Source organism: Bos javanicus, chromosome 25, assembly GCF_032452875.1.
Source record: "Bos javanicus breed banteng chromosome 25, ARS-OSU_banteng_1.0, whole genome shotgun sequence".
NCBI lineage: Eukaryota > Metazoa > Chordata > Mammalia > Artiodactyla > Bovidae > Bos > Bos javanicus.
Genome location: NC_083892.1, coordinates 38,022,954 through 38,043,305, shown reverse-complemented (window position 1 = coordinate 38,043,305; position 20,352 = coordinate 38,022,954). Strand labels below are relative to the sequence as shown.

The following is a 20,352-nucleotide window of genomic DNA, read 5'->3' as shown; positions in this document are numbered from 1 at the left end:
AGACGATAAAGAATCTGCCTGTAATGCAGGAGACCCGGGTTCGATCCCTGGGTCAGGAGGATCCCCTGGAGAGGGAAATGGCAACCCACTCCAGTTTTCTCGCCTGGAGAATTCCATTGACAGATTAGCCTGGCGGGCTACAGTCCACGGGGTCGCAAAGAGTTGGACACGATTGAGCGAGTAACATTCACTGTCATAGATACATAGTTTGCTAATATTTAAGAGTAATATAGTGGCTCAGATGGTGAGGAATCCGCTTACAGTGCAGGAGACCTGGGTTTCATCCCCCGGAGAAGGGCATGGCAAACCACTTCAGTATTCTTGCCTGGACAGTCCCCATTGGCAGAGGACCCTGGTGGGCTATAGTCCATGGGGTCACAAAGAGTTGGACACTACTGAGCGACTGAGCACACAGCACAGGAGTAATATGCTTGAATTTAGGTTAGGGATTTTAGGTAGAAAAGGTCTTTAAAATGGTTTTAAGGGAAAAAATTAAATATTTTAGCTTTTTAGCCTGAAAATGTGACACTTTTACAAAAAGAAACCTTGAAAGAACCGCTTACAGAAGGGTATGTAGTCAGAAGTTTGTCTCCCTCAAGATCCAGAGCAGCCCTGCCACCCCGCCCCGCAGTTCTAGCATATCCTCTAGAAATAACTCTGTTAGGTTGATGTTAGTAAAATATTACCACACTGGTCTCAACTTAGGCTGCACATTGAAATTACCTGGGGAACTTTTCAAAAACATGTTGATAAAAAAGAATAACTCTACAGTGGGAGAAGCCTGGCAGACACCCCCTAAGCTAGTGGTCAAGGTCAGCATCAACAGTGATAAGTCATGGTGCTAGTATGAGCCCTAGAGAGGAGCTGATGAGAAGGGCAGGGTGTCTCTGTGGTCTTCCTCCCCAGAGCCCATAACCCCAGTCTAATCACGAGATAAACACAGACACATCCCAGTTGAAGGACGTTCTACAAAACACCTGACCAGTACTTCTCAAAACTGTCAAGGTCATCATAAACAGGAAAAGTCTGAGACCAGAGGACCCTCAAGAGGCATGACAAGTAAATGTAATGTGGTGTCCTGGATGAAGTCCTGGAACAGAAAAAGGACATTAGGTAAACACTAGGGAAGTCTGAATAACCCGTGGACTCTTAGCAGGATCGCTTCGTTAATTACGACAAATGTACCAGACTGATATAGGTGTTGACAACAGGGAACCTGGGTGTGGGGTAAGTGGGCACTGTCTCCTCAGTGTGTCTGTCGATCTAAGGCTTTTTTCCAAAAAATGAAATCCTTTTCTGGGCCCACAGCAATAACTTTTATGTAATTGGTCTTGGTTAGGGCTTAGCCTTTGGTCTGTTTTGGGAAAGTTCTCTTGTTGATACTACCGTGTGGCCAAAGTTGAAATTCACTGTATTATAATAGATTATCAAAGTAGGGGATGCGAACGACTTGATTTTAGGCAAAGACTCAACTAAGTATAATTAGTCATTTGCTATTCACTCCTAATGACACTGGGACCCTTTATTTGGACTAAAACACAGGTTAGTTGGCTTAAGACTGGCTTCCAGCGGAGAGGAGGAGATGTAACGTCTCTCTCCAGTAGCTCCTCAGTGCCCCTCTGCTTCCCATGAACCTAGAACGTGCCAGACTTTGCTCAGCTCAGTCACGGTCAGTGGCGCCTGGGGTATCTTTAGGGCCCCCCAGGAGTTGTATGTATCCTTGTCCTGCTGCATGTGCATTGGAGTGCTGTGTGCTCGTCTTTGTGGGAGGAGCGTGGTTCATCCCAGGCCTGTGAGCAGTTGATTTCACAGCTTCTGCTTGGGAAATGAGTCCTTAAGGAAGTGCTGAAAATCTAAACGTTGTCACATGTTAATGTATTTGTAACTGCATTCATTATATTTTGATGTTAATGAGTGAAAAACTATTAGAAAAGTGAAACTTTTTTTTTTTTAACTTCAAGGTCCTTATGTTATGGCCAGTGTTGCAACAAAAATTTTTCGGGAATTGGTGGAAGGTGTATTTTACATACATAACATGGGAATTGTACACAGAGATCTGAAGGTAAGTGGGGGAGATTCAGTCATTGAGAGCTGCTTACTGGGATGCCTTGGGTATCGGTTCATTAAATTCAATGAGATTGTGTGCCTTTACTCACTTACCCTGGAGGTTGTCATTACGTTTATATTACATGAGTCATCGTTCCGTAGGTCTGGAACATGAAAACTTGAAGTGAAAATTAAAAGGAATAGTCTTTGGGTACTCAAAAATTCTAGCTCATTTCAGGTGTTAATACTGAGGGTGCTCTGAGTACCAGTATAACTCATTTTGCTAAAGATATTTCATGCTGACAAAAATACTCATTTTTTTTCTGCCTTGCAGGTCAAATCTGTTTCTATAATTATTCCTCTTAAAGGAAATTTAACATGGGAATTTTTTTTTCTGCTGTTTTAAAAAAATGCAGTAACTATTCCAATTTTTCATAAAAGACTGTCAAGAGAGAAAATGGAATTCACTGGTGGTACAATGGTTAGGACTCCATGCTTTCACTGCCAAGGGCAAGGGTTCAGTCCCTGGTTGGGGAACTAAAATCTCACAAGCTGCTTGGTGCGGCCAGAAAGAGAGAAAAATATATATTTACTGCTTTGGTGTGCTTAGTTGCTTAGTCGTGTCTGACTCTCTTGCAACCCCTTGGACTATATATAGCCCACCAGGCTCCTCCTCTGTCCGTGGAGTTCCAGGCAAGAATACTGGAGTGGGTAGCCATGTCCTCCACCAGGGGATCTTCCCGACCCAGGGATCAAACCCCTGTCTCCTATGTTTCCTGCATTGCAGGCAGATTCTTTACCTGCTGAGCCATTGGAGAAGCCCTCCTTTTTTGGCAGAGAGTTTTAAATTAATTTACTTACCTTTTGGGGGCAAAAGTTAAATCCTGGAAAATGCTCTTAAAAGACTGTTTAGGAAGCAGAAGTTACTGTGTAAATCACTTTATTTTTTGAAAAGGTTTAAGAACCAGTAGTTTGTATACTTGTATGAGGTGACGGTGTAGGTGTTTCTGGGCACACGTCTAGCCAGAAAGGGTAGTGAGTCACTGGAGCTCTGTGGCCCTGTGCAGCTTGGAGGTCTTATTTCAGGAGATGAGCTAAGTCGTGATAACCATAGACAGAATTCCAGATCTTTCCCGGGAGAAGTCGCTTCAAGAGCTGTTTGTGTTTCTCCCCGTAAATATTTCTGACATTTCTTTTACAGATGTCTTCCAGGGACAAGGGCTTCTGAGATAGCTTTAGGAGGGTTTCCCTCAGGAGGTGGAATTCCGGGAGCAGGATGCCCGCAGGTAGCTTTCCTTGGTTGTTGGTCAGCCTCAGAGGGTAAGAGCGGAAGAGCAACCTGGCAAGAAGGGCCGTGTCTCGTATGTTGGAGCCACGCTGGAGGTACATGTGTATCGGAGACTCCCCGTTTCTTGTTAAGATGTTCACGTTGGCTTCAAACTCGAGCAGGAGGTTGATGATCACCTCCCTGCCTCCGAAACACGCCTCGTGGATGGCGGCCTGACCGTCGTGGTCCCGGGCGTTGACCTGGGCCCCATGGACCAGGAGCAGGCGAATGCAGCCGAGGCCCGCCGCCAGCAGCCGGCCGGCCTTGCTGGACGCAGTGCTCACCGCCAGCTTCAGGGCCGTGTTGCCCGTGGAGGAGACGGCGCAGTTGACGCTGGCCCCCCAGGCGATCAGCGTTTGCATCATCTCCTTGTTGAGTATGTCGGCAGCCATGTGCAGGGGCGTCATGCTGGACCCATTCTGGGCGTTGACCTGGGCCCCGTTCTGCGCCAGGATGGACAGGACCAGGTGGGTCCCGTAGATGGTGGCCAGGTGCAGCGGGCAGTGCCTGTGGCCGCTGTCCACCCGCGCATTCACCTGGGCCCCGTGCGCGCACAGGATGCGGAGGCACAGGACGGCGTTTCTCTGGACGTCCGTCAGCATCGTCTGGATCTTGTTCCTCGGCTTCGTCCACGTGGTCGAGGTGATGGGCCAGTTCAGCAGCATCAGGTGCAGGGTGGTGAAGCCTTGCGTGTCCCTGGAATAGGCATTCGGGGCAGGTTACACTCTGCTCACAGTGGGGATGGCTTGGCGGGGCGAGCTACGCTTACGAGGGAAACCATTACGATAGTCCCCTGTGATTACCCAAAAGATGGGTCTGACAGTCTGCATTGCTCTTTACTTTCTTGGGGTATCGCAGCATTCTGAGGGGGCAGGGTGGTATGCCTCACAGCACAGAGGGCCCCAGCTTCCTGTCACAGCTTGTGTCAGCTGCAACTCCTGCTAGATTCGTGGCCTCTTCCAGGCTGCATCTCAGTTACCTGTGTCCCAGCCCCTCCCCAGGGGAGTGTGCAGAGTTAGCAGCCATTCAGTAAAACTGCCTGGATTCCTGCATGATCCAGGGGTTCCCACCGAAGTGAGCCGTGAAGGGCCAGGGTGCCCGCTGACTCAGTCCCTGGTGGCCCTGCACCTGCTCCTCTAACCTGGCATTTTCACCCACGTGCGGATGGCGGGGGCTGCCTCTGGAGTTCACCCTCAGAACCTGCTCCACCCCAGGCCAAGCAAGGGTTTGACAACTCAGCCCTCGTCTCCGTTACTGAATTCTCTCACAGTTGCCTTCAGAACTCCTTGATTTTGGCAGAGAAAAGGGAAGGTCTCTTAGGAACATCTGACCGCTCCCCTGGAATTGGATAACTTTCGGTTCACCTGTGTGGATTTAGCGTTAAGCCCTGCGACAGGGAAGTGGGGAAATAGCAGCATCCCCACCTTGCAGAGCTTCCAGTCAAATGTGGAAGGATTAAGCCGACAGAGCTACTAACCAGGCTGGTGGGCAGAGTTCTCCAGAGGTCTGCCACCCCATCCAAGGCGAGGAAGGTGTACCAAGGAGTCCTGGTGGAGGGGTTGGGGAGCTGATGGTCCAGTCCTGGGAGGCCTGTGAGCGGGTCTGCAGACCGCGGTGGGGCTCATGGGGGAGGGTGACGGTACGATGGGTCAGGGGCCTTCTGGAGCACAGTCAGGATTTGGGGCTTTACTTTCGTTTATACCATGTACTTTTTCCATTCATTCAGATGGTATTTATAGGACACTTAGGAAGTATCAGTCTTGGTTTAGGTGGTGAAGATATATTGGGAAGCAGGATAAACTTCTTTCCAAGAAAATCTCTGCCTATTTCTATTTTCTTGTCTCTCCTGTCTAACTTAGGTCATTAAACTCCCTGAGGGCTGTGACCAGGGACTTGATTTTGCACAAACCATTACTGAGCACTTAAAACTCACGATGCTTTTAGTGGGCTGACTGGTGTTCTCGCATTATTTCCAATTTTTCAGAGGATCTCTAGTCAGTAAAGAAATTGGTTTGTTCAAAACGTGGTAACCTGTAGTCCATCCCTCGTGGAGGATGGATGAGTCCAGAAGGACCGGGAAAAGGGCACTGAAATGTTGTGTGTCTTGATTTATTCATATTTTCAAAACAGTGGCCCGTCGCGTTAACTTACCGTGCTTCTGGGTCAGCCCCGTGCTCCAGCAGACAAAGTAGACTCTGTGCCTTGCGGTATTTGGCTGCCAGGTGGATGGGGAGGAAGGACAGCGTCTCCTTGGGGGGAGAGAGACGTTACAAGTAGCCCAGTGTAGTTGGAAATAACAGTTGTGTTGATCCCTCTCAAAGGGATTAATTATGTTTAGAATCTCTTTAATTCAGTATTTTTGTGCTATCTGCACTGAAATTATCCTTTTCTTTTGCTTGTTTTAAATGACCCCAAGCTAGTCAATTCTGTATTATAAAAATCTGTATTTTACATTAATGCAGATTTACCAAGGGAGCAGATACAATTTACTTAAAGCTTTGAAAGTCGTTTCTTGTGATGAGCTCATTGTGTAGAATTAATGGTAATTGCTATCAAGTCCCTTCGAATTTAAATGAACCCAGAGGGTCATTGCCAAGTAGGTTCTGTGTATTTTACGGCTTTGCCAAAGCCATTGGTATCATTAGCAAATTCTACGTTTTCAAGGTTTCCAAGTTAATGCCACTTATGTTGTCTATGATTAGCAGAGCTGTTTACCCAAGTTCTTAAAACAGATGTATGTAGTGGCCTTACAGCATGACTGCAAGATTAGGGCAGAGGGTGACTTAAAAAAAAAATTATAAAGGTAATACTCATTGTATAAAAATTCAGACAATGAAAAAAGTATGTGTAAGAAAGGGAGAAGTGATTCCAGCACACAGATGTAGCCTTGGCACATTTGAGAGGATGACATGAAGGCTCTCCAGCCGTGTGAGCCCCGCCTCTGCTCACACCGCCTCCCGTGTGGTCCCTGGGAAGGGGGTGTTGCGACTCGGCAGAACACAGCTTGGGGCGCACTGCGTGGCCTGGGGCATGCTGAGGGCGCTGAGTGAGCGGGCAGGGGAGGCGAGTACCTGGCTGAGGAACAGCCTGGAGTTGGCCAGGCTACAACCCGTGGAGCTGGTCAGGATGGTCATGGGCTGGTTTACGGGGTGGCTCCTCAGCAGGGCCCGGAGCGCGGCGCAGTCCTGTCGCATGATGGCCTCGCAGAGCTGGACGTGCAGCGTGGCCGCCGTGCTGCCCTCCAGGGCCTTGGGCCCGTCGGCTGCCCGCCCCTTGCTGCCTCTCTTGGTTATGTTTCCCATGAGCACAGCTTCCAGTGGGGAACCTAGGGATTCAGGGAAGGTGCAGTACGGAGTCGGTCAGTCCCACTCTCTGGGGTTCTTCCAGCTCAGTTCTAGAACTGACCTAGAACTGCTGAGAATCGTATCCATGAACACGACGCATTTTTACCTCAGAGTCCAACTTTTTCACCTGTTGTTCCTGTATTGTGCCAACAGAAGCGCTGTTTCCAGGACTTTCTCCTCAGTGATAAAAACGTATTCAGAGTGTCATCTTGTACATAAGATTGTTTTTTTCTGTTTTCTCTTCCCATTCAGCTACTGTTAAAGAAAACTGACGAAGCTAAAATAGGGGAATTTACACATTCAAATAAAACTTTTTTTTTTTTTTGTCCAGACCATGAGGCCCGTGGGATCTTTGTTTCCTAGTCAGGGATCGAACCTATGTGCCCTTCGTTGAAAGCTCGGAGTCCTAACCACTGAACCGTCAGGGAAGCCTCCAAACAAATGACTATGTTGAAATTAAGAAAACCTGACTTTTAACTTGAGCATTTTTTAGTTGTCAGTGGAATTCCTCCCGCCTCCAGCAGAGGGGTATTTTCGCACTGGTCTGGGGGTAGGTCCAAGGGAGACGTTGGATCTGCAGTGGTTGCTTCGACAGAGCAACATGTATACGTTCAGAGTGTGGCCCGGTCGTGCCCAACCCTGGCTGACACAGGGGAGACATCTAGGAGCTTAAAAAAAAAAAAAGACCAGTTTTCTTTTTTCTTTTTTTCCTTAAGAAAAGAAAAATCAACAGCTTTGACTTGTTGAAAGGATAGTAGTTTTTTAAAAGCTTCTCAGTGATTCTGAGGTCTCAGCAGGGCTAAGGTGCGCTTGTGTACAAGCATGCTCTATGTTAGAAGCTGGGGACTTGAAACCAGTGTCAGTGCCCGTGTCCACCCCCTGGAATTCTGTTAGTCCAGGGAGTGGCTTGGACACTGAGATTTGTTTCAGGTTCTGCGGTGAAGCGCGGCCGAGTTTGAGAGCCACTGTTCTCATTGTGAATTCATGAAGGGCTGCCGATTCAACATCTACTCATTCTCAGTGTTTGTTTTAGAACACCGGGAAATTGACGTATTGTGTTTGTTTACAGCCCAGAAATATTTTCCTTCATGGCCCTGATCAGCAAGTGAAAATAGGAGACTTTGGCCTGGCCTGTGCAGACATCATCCAGAAAAACACAGACTGGGGCAGCGCAAATGGGGAGAGTAAGTTTGTTTTGGTGGTGGGTTTTGTTGGTTTGTTTTTACTATAAAAAGAGAGAGAGAGACACGGTTGGACACTGTCAGTATTTAAAGAGAATCATAAGGACTTAATAGCAAAGGTGTGGTTTTAAAAAGCAGCACCATTCCCTGGGGAGCTGCAGGGTCTGCTCAGGGTCAGGGGTCTTCACGTGGACGGTGCTAACCCTGCCAGGCTTCATCTTTGACTTTTCAAATCACAGGGGCGCCAACACACACTTCCAGAGTGGGTACGTGTCTGTACGCTTCCCCCGAACAGCTGGAGGGATCCGAGTATGATGCCAAGGTAGGACTGGTTCCCCTTTACCCCGTTTGTACGTTTACCTATAGTCGGAAGTAACAGAAAGTACAGTAAATGCAGGGGAAGCTCTGATACCCAAGTGATTCTGGAGATGGTGGAGGGAGGGAGATAGATTCTCTCTCACATCAAACGGCCATAGTGGGAAAGCCTCATTTTCTAACTGCATCGTTGTGAAAGACCCAAATGCTGGGAAAGATGGAGGGCAGGAGGAAAAGGGGGTGACAGAGGGTGTGATGGTTGGACGGCATCATCGACTCAATGGACGTGAGTCTGAGCAAACCCAGGAGACAGTGAAGGAAGGACAGGGAAGCCTGGCGTGCTGCAGTTCATGGGGTTCCAAGGAGTTGGACGTGATTTAGCGCGTCAGCAGCTGTTTTCAAATCCATGGATGTCTCAGGTGTCGCCGTGTATGTCACCACTCAATGGCCGTCTCCCCCGTTTTCCAGTCAGATATGTATAGCTTGGGCGTGATCCTGCTGGAGCTCTTTCAGCCTTTTGGGACAGAAATGGAGCGAGCACACGTTTTAACAGGTTTGAGGACCGGACAGATCCCCGAGGCCCTCAGTAAACGGTGTCCTGTCCAAGCCAAGTACATCCAGCACTTAACCAGAAAGAACTCAGCCCAGAGGCCATCCGCCATCCAGCTGCTGCAGAGTGAGCTCTTCCAAAATTCTGGAAATGTATGTACGACTTATTTAATACTGGGGAAAACAGGAAGTCCAACATGGAGTTTGTTGTTTTGTTTTTTTTCCCATGGCAAAAACAAGTTTATTGAAAGAACAGAAAGAGCACCTCAAGGAACAGGTGGGCCAAGCCAGGAGAGGCACTGGCCAGACGTGGTTTAAATTGTGGATCCCATTTCATGAAGAACAGTTGAGCTTAGAATAAGGGTTACAGAAACGAAATATCTCAACCCGTTCTCAGAGCTTCCGGTGCGCACTTGTCAGGCAAGCCAGGTAACCACTGCCAGCTCTCCGCACTGAAGGAGGTCGCCTTGGGCTCCAGTTTCGAGCCTCACCCTGCCGTCAGAAGGTTTTGGTTTTCCTTTCCAGCTGTGGTATGTGGCCTTTTATGAATTGTTATGAAGTGTGTACTGGTAGAAGGGCTTCCCAGGCGGCATAGTGGTAAAGAATTTACCTGCAGCGCAGGAGATAGTGGTTTGATCCCTGGGTTGGGAAGATCCTCTGGAGGAACCCGCTCCAGTAGTCTTGCCTAGAGAATCCCACGGACAGAGGAGCCTGGTGGGCTGCAAAGAACTGGGCACGACTTAGTGCACAGCAGAAAGGTGCACGCACCAGGGGATCCAGGACAGCAGGGACGCCCAGGGGAGCTGGCCTGTCTGTGGCTGGGCCCTCCTTAACCAGTCTGAGAGCTCAGCGCTTGGGTGCGGGAGTCTGGCCTTCTTTCCCGTGAGCAGGCGTTGCCCCAGGCAGCCCCTCCCCGCCCTCCTTCCCTGCTCCGTGTTTCACTCCCGGGTATGAACAGAAATTTTCCAAGACTTAGTCTAGACTCAGAGAGAAACTCACAGGTTCTCTGGTGCTTTGCTACTCAGAGTGGGTCCTCCGGGCAGCAGCACCAGCCTCACCTGGGAGCTCATTAGAAACACGGGCTCTGGGCTCTGCGGCCCCGACCTGCGTCGTAACAAGGTCTCCCAGGACCTTCCCCCCAGCGTGTGGGCAGCAGTGTGCGAACGCACTGCTTCCGGGCAGCAGACTCTGGACCAGCGGGTAAAATCACTGCCAACTTGATAGAATTCTCCGAGCCCCCTCCCCCCACACCGACCTGTTAAAAACAAAAGCTGCAGGAGAAGGGGCTGCCGTGAGTGCTTCCACAGGCCCTCCAAGGGGTTCTGAGCCTCACGAGTTAGGGACCCACTGGCAGCTGGTTAGTTGGTTTGTCTCCTGTTGAAGGCTTATTCGTTTTTGAGTCAAAGCAGGGAATTTTACTAGATGTAAGCAGGCAGATGTAGTGGCTTTCTCTGAGCCTCTGAAAGGCGCAGATGTGGTGGTTAGCATGATCTCCTTGTGTGGAGGGAATTTTCTAACTCCCTGTGAGGATGCTGAGTGGAGACCATCGTTATTGGTATTAATAGTAAGGATTTCTCCTTGTAGAACTGTTTTCCACACCTCCACACAGATACATCTGTTTATACCCGTGGCCCTCACTTTGCACTGTGTGTAGTGCAGGACTGCGAAAATGACCACGCAGAGCTCACAGCATACAAAAGGAGCTTAATCATTGATGGGAAAAAGCCAGCAGTTACTCCTTGACCTTTAAAAATGTTAAAACATTTAACACTCTGGCGTTATGTAGTTACAGATGTACAAAGACATGAAAAGTTGTAAAACTACAACGGAGAATTAAAGTGTTGCAGTAGTCTGGGCAGCGCCCGCCTCCATCTCGCCCCGTAACCTAGGGTTCGGAGTGAGCACCTTTCATATGGTGACTTGTCACCCTGCTTGCCAAGTTTGGAGCAGCTTCTGGCATTTCGTCTTGGGCACTTTTGATGCTGGGATCTGTCCCCAGGGGTTCTTTCCTGGGGACGTCTGCGTCCTCTTCCTGTTTGATAAGCCACCCTCACCCTGTGCTGGATGGTGGCACGATCCGCAGCCATCAGCTCTCCTGTCTGGGATGCTGCATGTTTGATTTTCCCTTCCAGCACCGTCCCTTCTCATTGCTCGGCTGCACTTGCGTCTCTGTTGGCCGATTCCCTCTTTCAAAAACGTCAGAGGGTTTATCACTGGGAGACAGGAGGCAGTGCAGCTGCGTGCACACTGCCGCTGTGTGAACCGACTCACACACCTGGCGACCAGCCACCAGGGCTTCTGAGAGAGGTGAGCACTGTCCCCGATCAGGAGACACGTGGTGGGTCACATCGCGTGCTGTGGACTTGAAGAGTTCAGGCAGGCAGGCACTCTACCTGGGTAACTGACACTTGACCACATGGCTGGGTGACGTGTAGTAAGCCATGGGAACTGGAATCCACGCAGGTCAGGACTGTGCAGAGAGGCAGCCTGTATGTTTCAAAAGAAGAACCTGAGGGAGTGGAGCTTAAAATTTTCTCTCTTCACAGGTTAATCTCACCCTACAGATGAAGATACTCGAGCAAGAGAAAGAAATTCAGGAACTAAGGAAGCAGCTAAGTCTCCTCTGTCAGGACAAAGGAGTAAAGGGTAACAAGAGAGATGGGGGCGTGCCCGTCTAGCCACAAGGGCTCCGTAAACAGGAAAGTGGACTTGAACTCTGCTAACCGAAACAGTCAACCGGAGTGTGAATTTTCCCTCTTTACTAGGATTTGAACTCAACCTAAACAGTCAACTGGAGTGTAAATTTTCAACCTTTACTAGGGTGTAGCTGGTGTAACTTTTAATTGTATGTAGTAATCCTCTACAGGACTCATCAAAGTGAGGTTCTGACAGTGTCTTTTAAGGCTGGCATTTTGCACGTGAGACAGCTGCAAACGAACCCTGCTCTCGTCTTTCCCTTCTGCCCCGTGTGCTCCTTCTCCTGCATTTCTTACCTTAATATCACCACCCCTCCAACCCCTGATCGTGAAATGCAGGCCTCTTCCTCAGCACTTCTGAGCACTGCCTGCTGACTACATCCTCCTCTAGAATGTTCTGCCGCAGGGATGCGGTGTGCTCTGAACCTCTCTCTGCCGGAGCCCAGGCCCATGTGCTCGCTGGGCTGTTGAGTCAACAGCTGCTGGCTCCCCCCCACCCTCCACACTACTGCCCGACTCACTACGAGACGTAAGCCAGCGGCATGGCACACGTCACCCAGCCTGTTCCTGTTCTCTTCACCTTCACCTGGGCATCACCCCCAAACCCACACCCCCTCAAAGCTTTGTGCTTCTGTGCCCCCCAACCATCGCCGGGCAGCTGCGAAGTCCCTACCTTTGCCCTGCGTGGTTCTGACGGGCTTCCTCCTCACAGACCCGTGTCCCCCAAACCTACATTCCTCAAGGCAGCGACGTGACGTTCACGTTTACACCCCGACGTGTTGCCGGCAGCTGTCGTGGTATATCCCACAGTGTCCATGGATTTTAAATAAAATGAAAACCGCAAGTTAATTATGTGATGCTTTTATTGATACTTGACCCTTGGCCTAAATAAAGGCTTTGATTTTAGTACGAGTCCCTTTACCAGTAATAGGCACGAAACAGCACCATTCTTAAAATTGAAACCCTTGAAGATCAGCGGCCGAGCTTCACTGAAGGAGCTTGAGGGCCGTGTGGAAAGGGGCCAGGTTTTCGCAGGCCTGCATCCACTTCTGCACATTGGCGGGCGCCATCCCCCCGCAGCCCCCCGTCTGCCGGAGCACGGACCACAACACCACATCAGCCACAGTGAGCTCGTCCCCCACGAGCCAGGGGGTCTTCCCGAGGGCAGAGTTCATGGAGCGGAACACGGCGGCCTTCTCTTTACTGCTGCCCTCTTTCAGCTGAAAAATAGCTATATCCACCCAGCTATCTATGAGGGTTAAATTCACAGCATCCTGCTTCTGGCCAAACAGCGAGAACAGGAAGCGGGCGATGTTCCCTTCCCCTTCGATGGGACACATCGTCTGGACACTGAACTTCATCTGCGTCTTCGGCACTGAAAGGAATAAACACCACGAGACGTCAGCAAGGGCGGCCTCACCAGAGAAGTGTTCCTGCGGCGTGGCGTGGGGGTGGGGTGGGGTGGGGTGCCCCGTCAGTCATGCACCCAGTGGTACTTAAAAGGTTGCTAATATTCAAGAAAGTTTAAACTAGGTTAAAAGCATGCCAACTATATTATCAAGTAACCATTTCTGGTATTTGGTGATGACAGCATTCAAGCTAGAAGGACCTCCAACCATCTGTACCCCAGGATCTGGCAATGAGGACTGGGAACCAGGGGTCTTGTGTACCAGCGAGACCTCCTGCCGCCCTGGCCCTGACTCTCAAGCCTCACGGGATGGACATGAGCTCACTTCCCTCTAGGAGCCTGACTGGAAAGGCGCCCTGCAGTGGGATACTGAACAAGTGACACCCTGCCATCCTTTATCAGGTCACGTCTGTTAGGAGAGAACGCCAGTGTCCACCCCCACCCCCCACTATGACGACAGGCTTTGGAACGTGCCAGCGGCATCCCCTGCCTTGGCTGCATAGACCAGAACCCCCCACCCCCTGCCCTGGACTGAGTCAGGACCTACGCCTTCCCAGAGGATGGAGCGCATCTCTGGGTAAGGATGCCTCTACTCTTGCAGAGACCTCAGGGGGTTCCTAGACTCGGAGAGGGTCAGACCTGAGGGCGGACGGCCGAGGAACGCCCCCCAGCCCCTTCCTGTTCACATGGTGGGTGTCTAAGCCCATCCCGCCGCTCACCGTCCTTCCAGATGAGGGTGAAGCCCAGCTGGTACTCGTGGCGGGGCTGCTGCCTCGTCTGCTCGCCGAAGCACTGGAGGAGGTTGGCCGGCACGCTCTGGACGGCCGAGTGCGTGTGCACCGAGGACAGGACCTTGTAGTGGTCGCACAGCAGCCGGTGCAGCACGAGCAGGGAGAGGGGTGGCGAGGCGGGGTTCGCGTTGATCACGATGTCCTTCAGCGCCCCGTGGTCCTGGGGAGCGGCAGACCGCCACGGGGAAGGGACACCCCCCACCGACGTGAGTCAGAACCTGACCAGGCTTAGTTCGCCAAGTGTCAGCTCCTGGAAGGCGCCACCATCACCCCAGCCTCAGCTGAGGCGGGAGGGGGCCCCTGCGGCTCTCAGCTTGGTGAGAACCGGGGACAGCAGCGACTCGAGTCCCTCCAGCCCCACTGGATGCTTCCACAAGCAAGTGACTTTACCGTCAAGTCAGTACAACACGGTGGGAAGGACCCTTCTGTTTTTCCCCAAATTAAAAAAAAATTACACATGCAATTACTCCTTTTACTAAACTGAACGCTCAACAGTATATAGTTTCTACAGCAATTTGGTTTACATGCCAATGAGGAACCCCTTGGGGCTTCTCAGGTGGCTTAGCAGTAAAGAATCCACCTGCCCATGCAGGAGACTCAAGAGACATGGGTTCGACCCCTGGGTTGGAAAGATCCCCCGGGGTATGAAATGGCAAACCGCTCCAGTATTCTTGCCTGGGAAACTTCACAGACAGAGGAGCCTGGTGGGCTACAGTCCATGGGCCACAGAGTTGGACGTGACCGAGTGACTGAGCACAGCACAGAAGAGCCCTGAGGAAAAGGATCTTGGCTAAGGGAGACTGTGAATTAAAGTGCAGGAATGCACCGCCTTTCTGTTTTCTAAATTTAACTACAGGTGATTTACGACGCGCACCGCCCTTTTAGATGCAGACTCATTTCTGTACTTCCACACTTCATAACGAATGAACTCGTGACACAGCAGAGGCCACACGGCTTGGCTTTCTGTCCACAGCCCTGCCACAATCTGGCCTCTGGTCTGGTCTGGCCAGGCCACTCCTGACTGATGCTCTTCACGTGGACCTAGGCTGGATGCTCTCCATTTCTCCAAATGTATCGTGTTACCTGAGCCTGCCTTCTGCAGTATCAAAATTCATCTGAAGCACTGTGAGCTCGAAGAAGCCCCTCTGGCCCTGGGACACCTGACACGGTTGTGCTCACTGATTTATCCCCTACGCAGACTGGCTCCCGGGGGACTGGCTGGGCGGGGTCTCAGGCAAACAGGAACTGGGTGACGAAGGGACACGTGACTGCAGAGGGACGCGTGTTTTCAAAAATAGCTCTGGGCCAGACTGCAGCACTGCCTCGCTTGTTAGACTTTCGAGCAGGACCATTTCTACCGTCAGTTCTAGGGGTGGTGCTAGCGGGGATTCTTGGGGCAAACACTTTTGTACCCACTTGTTAACAAGATGTTCTTTTTCTGCTAACTGAATTGTTCCCTATATCAGCTGCAGCAATTGAATTTTAATAGAGCAAATGGATTTAAGCAAAATTTGTCTGAGGTATGAGACAGTGTCTTGCTTTCGGCAACAAACTACAGAAGGTTTGGGGAGATATCTGTACCTGGGCAGCCAAAGCTCTGAAATTCAGGCCCTTCCCGAGGAACAAAGGTTGACTTGGAACCTCAGAGAAGCACGAGACACCCAACAGCTGCTTCCCCAGGGCTCGGACGCTGCTCGGAGCTGCCACGAGTGGCAGGAAGAAGGGACTCCCGGGTCCCTCCTCTGCCTAAAGATCCTCCCAGTCTCTGCATCGAGAACTGCAGAGCTGCATTAGCGCTTGCCTGGCTTCACTCAAAGCTCATGCATCTGTTCCGCGCAGGTACAATCAGAAGAGGAAAAAAGAATGTGCTTTGTGTACCATCTTTGAAAACGTGGAAACCCGGGCTTCAGTCACACTAGCACGATCTTCCAGCACCCACCACCACCACCCAGCGCTGTAATGTTCTTCAGCTTCCTGAGTGAACTTACCTGTCCGAGCATGGCGTTTAAGTCCACGGTGCTGGTTGACAGAGCAGCCGGCTCGTCAGCCTGGATTATGTTGGTTACATCCAAGTCCGCATCTGGTGTCTGAATCATCTTGGACAGACCATCGACCGCAGCTTTCAACTCGTACAGACGTTTTAAAATATCGTCTTGGTGGGACTCAAGAGCTTGAAGAGATGGGTCTGAGGCTTCCTAAACAGACCAACATTAGAACATTCATTTCCTCTCACGGCAAAGCACTTTGTTTAAACTTGGCCACTTGCCTTCTACTTAGTTCCATGAATTCATCAAACTTCCTGCCTTTCAAAAGACATCCAAATGAAGTAGCAGGATCATCTCATTTTCCTCAGTCCCATAGGTCCTGAAACCAATCCCCAAATGCTATAAAACAAACAACGCTGTGACTGAAAACCACTTTGAAATTGTAAGGCTCCTACTTCAGGCACTTAAGTCTTTAAAAACAGAGAATGAGAAAAAAAACAAACACACACAGATTGTTCCTTCTATCAAACTAGTTCAAAATACTTTACGTAAATGAACAGAATAAAGACGGGGGTGGCAATAAGAATGTGATCAATAATTTATATTAATGGAAGGAAAATGGGGGCACACACAACTTAAAAAAATGTCTTTAGGTTTGGAAGTATATCCAGGGTGGGCAGGGTGGTGGTGGTAGTGTGTGTGTGTGTCAGTGCGTGATCTGTGCCCCAAATCATTTTTGCGGCAGTACTGGCATTCCCTTATCTTAGAATTATCTAGAACTTCTTCACTGCTGAAATGTATAACTTCATAAACAGGAAATACTCACATCCTTCATTCACTGAATCTCTGCATCTTTCTTGCCTGTTGGAGGACTGGTATACCTTAAGTAACTAGTAATATTTGCTGAGGTCTTCCCTGGTGGCTCAGATGGTAAAGAATCTGCCTGCAGTGCAGGAGACCTGCGTTCAACCCCTGGGTTGGGAAGATCCCCTGGAGAAGGGAATAGAAACCCACTCCAGTATTCTTGCCTGGAGAATCCCCATGGACAGAGCCTGGCAGGCTACAGTCCATGGGGTCGCAAAGAGTTGGACTAACACAATATTTGCTGAGAAATAAATCTCTACATACTTATTTAAAAAGCAATAATGAGAAGCCTCCCAGTAGTAACAATATGCAGCGTATTTCTAGATTCTCAAGCTCTCACAAAAGATAACTCATTTGAGTCAAGAGAACAAAGGACCCCTTAAACATGAGTTATGATGCTCATAATTAGACAGAAAGGTCATCAAGGCAATGACCTTGAGTCTATAGAAATATGGGCTCACTGTACAACGTGAGTGTGGTAAGAGCGCCTGCTCACATTTCTGTGCTGGTGACTTTAAGGAACACTGAGTTCCTCCCCTCGTTGCTCATAACTGCCCTCCTCGAAGATCCAATTCATCACCAGCTGCTGTCCATTTTCCGGAATCTAGTGGCTCATAAGCTGCCTCCATGGTCACCGCCTGAGTCCAAGACACCACTTTCCTTCCACCTGGCACCCTTCTGATCCATCCCTCCTGCCCATTCCCAGGATGGTGGCCAGAAAGCAAAACAACCTCTTAGGCTAAAAAGCAGAGTCCTTAACCTGGCTTGATAAAGAGCTTGTACGATTGGTCCTCTGGCTGCCTCCTCTCCCTTCATTCTCCCCCTCTCTTTGCAAACAGGCCACACAGGCCTTTGGGTCTTCAAATGCACGGGCCCCACCTGGCCCAGGGCTTTTCCTCACGGAGTTCCCTCTGTAATACCCGCCCCCAGCTCTCAGCTGGTTAATGCCTATCTACCCTACGGCTGGATCTCCACGCTCTCAGCTTCCTCGCCTGCTGCTCTTGTTTAAGATCACATAGCAGAGAAATGCAAGATGACTGCGGTTTGGGTGGAATAAAGAAGAAAAAAGAGTTCAGTGTGCCAAGTACATAATGGGGTGCTGACCGGAAATAAGTCTGTAAGCGAGGTATGTGACCGGTCAGGCCACCACCTGTGTGGCATCCTCAGGTTACTCGATATTAGTCCTCCTGAGTAGTACTTCCAGTCCTGTAATCCAGCCTGTGTGTGTGCGTTGTCTGTGCTCAGCTTCGCTCATTTCTACACATGGCAATAGCGCCCCGGCCCGACCAGGGGCGGAATACCTACTGTATTCAAAACCTACCAACACTCACTGAAGACTGGACCCAGTACTACATGTGGAACGTGACCTGTGATCAAGAGTCCAGCATAGCTTCATCTGAGGAACCTGAGATCTGCCTCTTTTTTTTTTTTTTTTTTAAAGCCTTGCTGTGCGGCATTTGGGATCTCAGTTTCCCAACCAGGGACTGCACCTGTACCCACTGCTAATATTAGGAGGGCAGCGTCTTAACCATCGGACCCCAGAAGTCTCAAAGCTACCACTCTTTCCAACGCTGGCCTGTTGTTTTGTTTGCTCAGGCTAGACTGTGACTTGGCGTGTTGTGTTTATCCATTTGTGTTATCTACATGTATTTAGAAGTCGTTTATTCTTGTGTCGCTCTCATTTCCCCTGGAGATGCTGCTGCTGCTGCTAAGTCGCTTCAGTCGTGTCCGACTCTGTGCGACCCCATAGACGGCAGCCCACAAGGCTCCCCCGTCCCTGGGATTCTCCAGGCAAGAACACTGGAGTGGGATGCCATTTCCTTCTCCAACTCATGAAAGTGAAAAGTGAAAGTGAAGTCGCTCAGTCATGTCTGACTCTTAGTGACCCCATGGACTGCAGCCCACCAGGCTCCTCCGTCCATGGGATTTTCCAAGCAAGAGTACTGGAGTGGGGTGCCATTGCTGGAGATGCTAGGTTTCTAATTATCTATCCACATTGCTATCATCTGCTAGGTTATTATCTTCTAGGTTGCAAGTTCACAGTTAAATGCCCAAAGGAAGTCAGGCAGCAGCCTTTAAAAAAAGAAAAAAAAAAAAGGACTTGGTCTCAAGAGAGATGTGATGCTCCCCACTCTGGGGTTTCCTTTTCGGTTCCATGAGTCTGTCCAGTTGAGAGGCACTGGACCGTATGTCTCCATGGGGATCGCTGGGTAAAGAAACACTGGACCATGCCTGCATCGTTGCCTTAGCTCTGCAGTGAGACAACACTTGTGTTATGTGCTTTCAAACTAAACTAACCACCTCCCTTACAGTCGAGGTAGAAAACTCTTTGGACAAAGGATGACAGGGAAAACGAGTCACAAAAGTTCTCTATTCACTCATCTGAGTCAGAATGGACTGAAAGTTTCGCCTGCAGGGAAATTAAGATGTGTTTGCAATTTATAAAAACGTCAAAGCTGAGCAGTTATTTTGTAAAGGAGGCAAAGTCAAAATGCCCAATAAACATGAAAAGGCGGTGAACTGATTTGGAGGTCTGGGAGATCTAAACTAAACCATAAGGATGTCACTGTACTCCCACCAGCTTTGGGGAGGGTGCCAGCACCAGAAATTCACATACGTCCAAAATTAAAAAATAAATACAACGGAATTCCCTGGCAGGCCAGTGATTAAGACTCTGCATCTATTTCAGGGGGCAAAGGTTCGAATCTGGTTGGGGAACTAAGAACCCCTGTGCTGCAGCAGCAGCCAAATATTTCTTAAAAGCAATTTAAAAAATAGATAAAATGAATCTCTAAAAAAAAAAAGTTCGCCTACACTACAGGTGACAGCATAAACTGGGATGACCGCTTTGAAAAGCAACCTAGTCCAGCTGAATATAGACCAGCCCACTGAGCCAGCAATCCCATGTCCGTGTTATATACTCTATGTCTGCTCTTGTCCAAGAATATTCACTGCAGAACTGTTCATAACGGCCTAAAATAGAAAACCAGCAGACGCCCGTGGGCAGTGGATGGATAAAGACGTGGCGGCACAAGTTACGCCAAGGAGCAGTAAACCAGAGGATGAAAGCGAAGCTTTCTCATGCAGCAAAGCGATTCTTCCAATCACGTTCAGAAGGGGCAGCCAGACACCGCAGGGCACGCACTGCAGGCTCCCACTGACACCAAGACCCCACTGTCCAGGGACGCACACTCAGGGGACAAAGAGAGAAACGCAGGACACAATTACCGCGCAGGAGTTTTAAGTGGGGGCGCTGACTTGTTACCCTGAATGGGTGACCCTGGCATTCGCTTTACGATTACTTAGAACTCGCCACTGATGTATTCCTCACTTTTCTATGGGTAGAATTTGGTAAAAAGTCTAAGCAGTCTTAAGCGGAGGAAAAAAAAAATGGGATAGATGTTCCAATGGGTAAAAGTTATGGTCACTCGGAGGCCGGCGGGCGCGTGAGGCTGGGGTGGGGAATAGGCGATTGGGTCTGGTCGCCTCAAGTCGCACGGTCCCGACCTGGGGCGACCCGCGGACCCTAGACCCCGAACTCCGCAGACCAGCGTGGTAGCGCCTGCGCACTGAACAGGAGGGCGGCGGCTCGGCGCCGCGGTGGAACCAGGGCGCCTGCGCACTGGACAGGCAAGGCGGTGGGACCGGGGCCTTGGCGCCTGCGCACTGAAATGGTGGGTGGGGGGCGGGGCAAGGGCCGTGCGTTCCTACCTGCACGTGGTCGGCGGACGGCGCCGGGCTCCCAGTCCTGCCATGCACGTTGGGGAGCCGGTACATGCAGGTGGGAAGCTCTACGCGGAGAGATCCGCTGCCCTCGTGATAGGGCTTTACCTGGTACATCGGCAT

General features: G+C 50.1%; 3 protein-coding genes across 4 annotated transcripts in view; 1 reads left to right on the top strand and 2 right to left on the bottom strand.

Moving 5' to 3' along the window:
• The window catches only part of EIF2AK1 (eukaryotic translation initiation factor 2 alpha kinase 1), a 26,993-nt gene extending 14,686 nt beyond the window's left edge, over positions 1–12,307 (top strand). Inside the window, exons 11-16 of one of the 2 annotated variants that reach the window (XM_061402238.1) lie at positions 1,006–1,113; positions 1,962–2,062; positions 7,787–7,901; positions 8,138–8,220; positions 8,682–8,915; positions 11,309–12,307. In XM_061402238.1, coding sequence (XP_061258222.1) covers positions 1,006–1,113; positions 1,962–2,062; positions 7,787–7,901; positions 8,138–8,220; positions 8,682–8,915; positions 11,309–11,440 — 773 coding nt within the window. In that variant the 3' untranslated portion in view covers positions 11,441–12,307. The remainder of the gene's footprint in view (positions 1–1,005; positions 1,114–1,961; positions 2,063–7,786; positions 7,902–8,137; positions 8,221–8,681; positions 8,916–11,308) is intronic. The other variant, XM_061402239.1, reaches the window with a different exon arrangement.
• On the bottom strand, positions 2,970–6,969 carry ANKRD61 (ankyrin repeat domain 61). The gene is made up of 3 exons (XM_061402241.1): positions 6,445–6,969; positions 5,525–5,622; positions 2,970–4,069 (listed from the first exon to the last, which is right to left on the bottom strand). Exons 1-3 carry the CDS (start codon positions 6,673–6,675, stop codon positions 3,124–3,126), a joined length of 1,275 nt encoding a protein of 424 aa, XP_061258225.1. The 5' UTR covers positions 6,676–6,969; the 3' UTR covers positions 2,970–3,123.
• Positions 12,304–20,352, bottom strand: AIMP2 (aminoacyl tRNA synthetase complex interacting multifunctional protein 2). The gene is made up of 4 exons (XM_061402242.1): positions 20,218–20,352; positions 15,646–15,852; positions 13,586–13,817; positions 12,304–12,833 (listed from the first exon to the last, which is right to left on the bottom strand). Exons 1-4 carry the CDS (start codon positions 20,350–20,352, stop codon positions 12,445–12,447), a joined length of 963 nt encoding a protein of 320 aa, XP_061258226.1. The 3' UTR covers positions 12,304–12,444.

Excerpts from the sequence above, each read along its gene's own strand:
- ANKRD61 (XM_061402241.1), bottom strand. The coding sequence starts at position 6,675 with ATGGGAAACATAACCAAGAGAGGCAGCAAGGGGCGGGCAGCCGACGGG. Across the intron at positions 5,623-6,444 it reads CCAGGCTGTTCCTCAGCCAG|GAGACGCTGTCCTTCCTCCC; the intron begins GTACTCGCCTCC and ends TCTCCCCCCAAG. Across the intron at positions 4,070-5,524 it reads GGGGCTGACCCAGAAGCACG|GGACACGCAAGGCTTCACCA; the intron begins GTAAGTTAACGC and ends TGCCTATTCCAG.
- AIMP2 (XM_061402242.1), bottom strand. The coding sequence starts at position 20,352 with ATGCCGATGTACCAGGTAAAGCCCTATCACGAGGGCAGCGGATCTCTC. Across the intron at positions 15,853-20,217 it reads CGTCCGCCGACCACGTGCAG|GAAGCCTCAGACCCATCTCT; the intron begins GTAGGAACGCAC and ends TGGTCTGTTTAG. Across the intron at positions 13,818-15,645 it reads TAAACGCCATGCTCGGACAG|GACCACGGGGCGCTGAAGGA; the intron begins GTAAGTTCACTC and ends GCCGCTCCCCAG.